Source organism: Chiloscyllium plagiosum, unplaced genomic scaffold (genome assembly GCF_037043375.1).
Source record: "Chiloscyllium plagiosum isolate Xiang-an unplaced genomic scaffold, Cpla_swu_hap1 HiC_scaffold_20, whole genome shotgun sequence".
NCBI lineage: Eukaryota > Metazoa > Chordata > Chondrichthyes > Orectolobiformes > Hemiscylliidae > Chiloscyllium > Chiloscyllium plagiosum.
The window spans coordinates 2,385,114-2,391,113 of NW_028270158.1; the positions used below are offsets into that span (position 1 = coordinate 2,385,114).

The 6,000-nt window shown below is 46.9% G+C and overlaps 1 protein-coding gene across 1 annotated transcript in view; it reads left to right on the forward strand.

Moving 5' to 3' along the window:
• Positions 1-3,785, forward strand: part of clec19a (C-type lectin domain containing 19A) — a 45,734-nt gene extending 41,949 nt beyond the window's left edge. Inside the window, exon 5 of the mRNA XM_043711046.2 lies at positions 2,070-3,785. Within this exon, the coding sequence (XP_043566981.2) occupies positions 2,070-2,149 (80 nt within the window). The 3' untranslated portion in view covers positions 2,150-3,785. The remainder of the gene's footprint in view (positions 1-2,069) is intronic.
• The last annotated feature ends 2,215 nt before the right edge of the window (positions 3,786-6,000 follow it).

The following is a 6,000-nucleotide window of genomic DNA, read 5'->3' on the forward strand; positions in this document are numbered from 1 at the left end:
AGGATGTGGCAGGTTACAGCAGGATATAGAGAAGCTGCAGAGCTGGGCAGAAAGGTGGCAAATGGAATTCAATGTAGCTAAGTGTGAGGTGATTCACTTTGGGAAGAATAACAAAAAGATGGGGTACTGGGCTAATGGTCGGATACTTGGTAGTGTGGATGAGCAGAGGGATCTTGGTGTCCATGTACATAGATCTCTGAAAGTTGCCACCCAGGTAAATAGTGCGGTGAGGAAGGCATATGGCGTACTGGCTTTTATTGGTAGAGGAATTGAGTTCTGGAGTCCTGAGGTCATGATGCAGTTGTATAAGACTCTGGTGCGGCCGCATCTGGAATATTGTGTGCAGTTTTAGTCGCCATACTATAGGAAGGATGTGGAGGCACTGGAACGGGTGCAGAGGAGGTTTACCAGGATGTTGCCTGGTATGGAAGGAAGATCGTATGAGGAAAGACTGAGACACTTGGGGCTGTTTTCATTAGAGAAAAGAAGGTTTAGGGGTGACTTGATTGAGGTGTACAAGATGATTAGGGGGTTAGATAGGGTCGACAGTGAGAATCTTTTTCCACGTATGGAGTCGGGTATTACAAGGGGGCATAGCTTTAAATTAAGGGGGGGTAGATATAGGACTGAAGTTAGGGGTAGGTTCTTCACTCAGCGAGTCGTAAGTTCATGGAATGCCCTGCCAGTAGCAGTGGTGGACTCTCCCTCATTATGGGCATTTAAGCGGGCATTGGATAGGTATATGGAGGATAGTGGGTTAGTATAGGTTAGGTGGGCTTGGATCGGCGCAACATCGAGGGCCAAAGGGCCTGTACTGCGCTGTATTCTTCTATGTTCTATGTTCTATGTTTGAGAGCGTGGCCCAGAAGGGGCAGTGCGGGGGAGGGGCAGTGAGGGGGTGGGGCAGCAAGGGAGAAGGGCAGTGTGGGGGATGGGGAGGGGGAGCGGCAGTCATGGGGTGGGCAGTGAGGGGGAGGCGCAGTGAGGGGGAGGGACAGTGTGGGGGAGGTGGAGTTGGGGGGAGTAGTGAGGGGGTGGGGCAGCAAGAGAGAGGGGCAGTGTGGGGGAGGAGAAGAGAGAGGGGAGGGGAGGGGCAGTGAGGGGGTGGGGCAGTGAGGGGGAGGGGCAGTGTGGGGGAGGGGCAGTGAGGGGATGGGGCAGTGGGGGTGGGGCAGTGAGCGGGAGGGGCAGTGTTGGGGGGAGCAGTAGGAGGGTGGGGCAGTGAGGGGGTGGGGCAGTGTGGGGGAGTGGCAGTGAGGGGGATGGGGCAATGGGGGGTGGGGCAGTGAAGGGGAGGGGCAGTGTGGGGGAGGGGCAGTAGGGGGATGGGCAGTAGGGGGTGGGGCAGTGTGGGGGCAGGGCAGTGTGGGGGCAGGGCAGTGTGGGGGAGGGGCAGTGAGGGGGAAGGGCAGTGAGGGGATGGGGCAGTGTGGGGGAGGACCAGTGTGGGGGCGGGACAGTGTGGGGGCGGGGCAGTGAGGGGGTGGGGCAATGTGGGGGAGGGCCAGTGTGGGGGCAGGACAGTGTGGGGGCAGGACAGTGTGTGGGCGGGGCAGTGAGGGGGTGGGGCAGTGAGGGGGTGGGGCAGTGAGGGGGTGGGGTAGTGAGGGGGTGGGGTAGTGTGGGGGAGGGGGAGTGAACAGCAGGGTGTCAGGACAACATGAATGGTGGAGGGAGCTGGAGAGTTCTGGATTGGGCCTGGGTGTGGAATTGATGGGTGAGGCCCAGAAAGATTCTATCAATGGTAGGGCTTGGTCCGAAAATGGGTCCCAATGAGTTTGTGCTCCTGGTGTGTCACAGCGGAATTGTATCTGCTTGGAAGGAAGAATTGGAGAGAGAGATATCATCAAGTTCTTCAGGCTGTGCAGGAGGAGGGTGACCACCTTGTCTGGTACCATTAAGGATGTGAAAAAGCTGGCTGGCCTTGATGGGAACTTTCATACCTTGTGAGAGTATTTTCAAAATCCTTCTCTTTTTTTAATGAGTAATGTTAAACAGCATTGTGACATAAAATCGATGTGTTTAAGATCAAATATAGTATATGTATTTATCTTTTCTTCTACTCCCAGCTCTCCGATCCTGGAATGACAATCGCTGCAGTCGGGAATTTCCATTTGTTTGTAAAATTCCTTCCCTGGAGAACAATTAATTACCAGGAGTGCCTTGGGCTGTTTGGATTTCAGTTTGAAGTGAATTTCTCTGGATCTAATAGCCTCGAAACTCAAACATTCGAAAGCAACTGAGCAAAACAACTTTCCAAAGTTCTCATCAAAGCGCTACACCATTTAGTGCCAATATTGACTTCTCTGAGTTAAAAGAAAAGGCCATTGGCTCATATTGTGGCCTTTTTACTTTCAATCTTCAATTACTCATCGTCTTTTTGATATGTAGCATGATTGCATTGTGTATAACATAGCACCGAACATTAATATTCTCAAATCGACTTTCTGTTCCAACGTATGGTCATTGTTTTTGATTGATTGATCAAATTGGTTTCCAAGAATGTATTAGTTTGAGATTTGTCATGTATATTTGTCTTATGTTAGATCATTTAGTCATAAACCTCTCAAAATATGTGTTTTTTTCTGATTTAACAAGAGCTCAGAAATAGATGCTTTTAATTTTGCATTGCTGTTTACATTTCAGCACATTAGTAGAATGTTACATTTTATTTCATTTTCAGTATAATTGTATTTTTAATCTTATCACAATTTCCCGCCTTCCACTTATTTGCAACAGGAAGTTGCCTGAACAAGTTCACTTGGGTCACCGTCTTGCCCCGGATCCTCCCACCTGCTCATCCCACTGAACGGCGGTCAAGTTCCCTTTGAAGGCTCATTGGTATCGTTGATGGTTCTTTCTGCTTAGCTCACCTCCAGTTTTATTCAGTTCAGGCAGCATCCAAGGAGCTTCGAAATCTTCTCGGATGCTGCCGGAACTGCTGTGCTCTTCCAGCAGCACTAACCCAGAATCTGGTTTCCAGCATCTGCAGGCATTGTTTTTACCTCCTGTTTTATTCAACTTTCTTTACTCCACTAAGACTAATAAAGCAAATAGTTGCACATCAAAGCAATACATCTTGTTTCCTTCTCAATCATCCCTGTCCATCCCATTCCCAATCTCTAACATCCCTGTCCAGGGTGTTCCCAATCTCTAACATCTCTGTCCATCCCATTCCCAATCTCTAACATCCCTGTCCAGGGTGTTCCCAATCTCTAACATCCCTGTCCATCCCATTCCCAATCTCTAACATCCCTGTCCATCCCATTCCCAATCTCTAACATCTCTGTCCATCCCATTCCCAATCTCTAACATCCCTGTCCATCCCATTCCCAATCTCTAACATCCCTGTCCAGGCTGTTCCCAATCTCTAACCGCCCAGATCAGCCCATTCCCAATCTCTGATCTCCCAGTCCTATCCAAGGCCTTTGAACAGGCTGTTGCCTCAAACCTGTGTCCATTGTAACAGCTGCTCCATGTTTGATTTCCTCCATTGAGGTTTTTGCTACATTAACAGAGCAGCTCTCAGGAACGTGTGAGTGATGTGTGTGACTGTGGCCCAGGTAATCCTTCCCTCCTCCCCCTCATCGATCTGTCTTCTACCTTTCTGCCAGCTGACCACTCCATCAGTGCCCAGGCCAGCCCAGCCCAGCCCAGGCCAGTCTGTGCAGTCACCTCTGGACTGTCTAACTCCCCATAACCAGAGGATTGCTGACAGTGTTCTGTTTTCTGTCCCTGCCCCATTCCCTCCTGTGTACCTGAGACTGAACCCTCGGCCCATCCTTTTTCACGATGGCATCGGCAGCAGCCAAGTGTTTGTTTCCTCATGTTCACTGACGATACCCAGTCCTACCTCACAGCAGCTCTCTCCTTCCCCTCATAATATTGAACTTGTCACACTGTACTCCCAGTCCACAGAACCAGACAAACAAAATTATTCTCCAATTAACTATTGGGAAGACTGAGCCCAGTTTCACTCCAAGCTCTGTTTCCTGGCTTCGCTGTAAGCTCTGTCAGTTCTCTGAGGCTGCAATGGGGTTACATGTAGACTCTTCACAGCTTTGTTGTGTGAATTGATTGTGAGATGAGTTTCTGACTGCAGGCTGGATTCCAGCCTTGCATTGAGTCATCTCCTGCTGAGAATCTTGTCTGTGCCTTTGTTACTTCTATACTTTGGCCATTCCACCACAACCTGGCTAGCCTCCTGCTTTCTACTTCCAGAGTGATCTCAAAACTCTGCTGTTGTGCCCTAACTCACACCCAGTGTCAATCACAAACCATCCCCTAGACTGAGTTCAACAATCTCTCCAGGTTGAAATTTTCACCTTGTTATCTAATTCCTTCAGATGCGGGCCATGTCGCTCTGTAATCTCCTGCAGCCCCACAAGCCCCAGACATGTCTGCCTTCTCCTGGCTCTTTCAGGATCTCTGAGTTTAATTGTTCAAAACCTCTCTGACACTCGATTTCCCTTTCCTCCTGAAAAGGTGCTGCTTACAATCTACCTCATCTGCCCGAACATCTCGCTATGTGAGTCAGAGTCAAACGTTATTGGTAAAAAGGTTCCTACAAAACATTTGACCATGTTCATATTGTTGCTGTTATGAGGTTGATACCAATTCAGAAACCTGCCTTGTTGTATCTCACAGAGATTTCTATGTCATATATCTGGGGTATTGTAATCTCCCTGATCTTTCAGATGTGCTGGTGAAGTGTGAAATATTGCAGTTCAGGTGCACACAATTTTACCGTCTGCCCAACTTCTGAGATTGAGACCAGATCTGTCTGATGGGAAGGAAATGCTCTGTGGACAGAACACAAATTAAAATCAAAGCCTGTCCAGATGCTGTGAAGTGTCAAATGATATCCCTAATAGTCATTCAGTACCCACAGAGATGTTGCGTTAAATAGCACAAGACATGAAGAAATTGATAGTGTGGCTGAACACAATAATAGCTTCATCAGTCACATCATTTCCAAACATATTTCTGAACTGACCCAATATTCTGTACAAATTCAGAAACATTCTGATTGATAAATGTCACTCACAGGAGGAATTGTTGGGTGATATAAAGAAAGTTCCTGGGTGTAATATGTTTCCAACGTTGGCCAAGTATGTGTTAAGCATAAAGATCAGATTAGCAAGGAATGAGAGCAACTGGTAAACAGATTTACAAAGTTTAACAATGTGACTGAATACTAATTGTTAAACATAGGGACTGTGCCTACATTTGAATTTTAAAATCATTTTTATCATGTACAGTTTGCTGCTTTTAGCTTGTGACTGTTTGATTAGAAAATAAACCATTTAATAATTGGCAGTTTTGCATAACTAAAGCTGTAATCCTGTTCCAAAACATCAAACCATTGCTAAAGGCAGATCTAATTTGGCTTCTTTATTTGATATTTTCTGGTCAGTTTTATTCATTTCAGAATCTTTAGTGTGTGAAGCAGCTCACAAAACATAGCAATTATTTTAAACAGCTAGCATTATTTCTGGATCACAGTTAAAACTGATTGTCTACATGTTTTGCCACCATCAGATTGGAAAAGGGTTTTCACATTTAGCTCCTTGACAGAAAACAAAGGCAGAATCAACTATCCCCTGGGACTGATCTTGCAGCTGTCCTGGTGTTTCTGCAGTGCTGTTACACACAGATCTCCAAAAGAATGCCAGCTATTTAGAATCTGATGTCCCTGATTAATTAATTACAATTAGATAGGGTATTTCTCCCACAGTGCGAGCAACTGATATGCAGTAACAGTGACTGTGAAACAGTGGATATGGTTACACAGTAACAGTGACTGTCACACAGTGGGTATGGTTACACAGTAACAGTCACTGTCACACAGTGGGTATGGTTACACAGTAACAGTGACTGTCACACAGTGGGTATGGTTACACAGTAACAGTGACTGTCACACAGTGGGTATGGTTACACAGTAACAGTGACTGTCACACAGTGGGTATGGTTACACAGTAACAGTGACTGTCACACAGT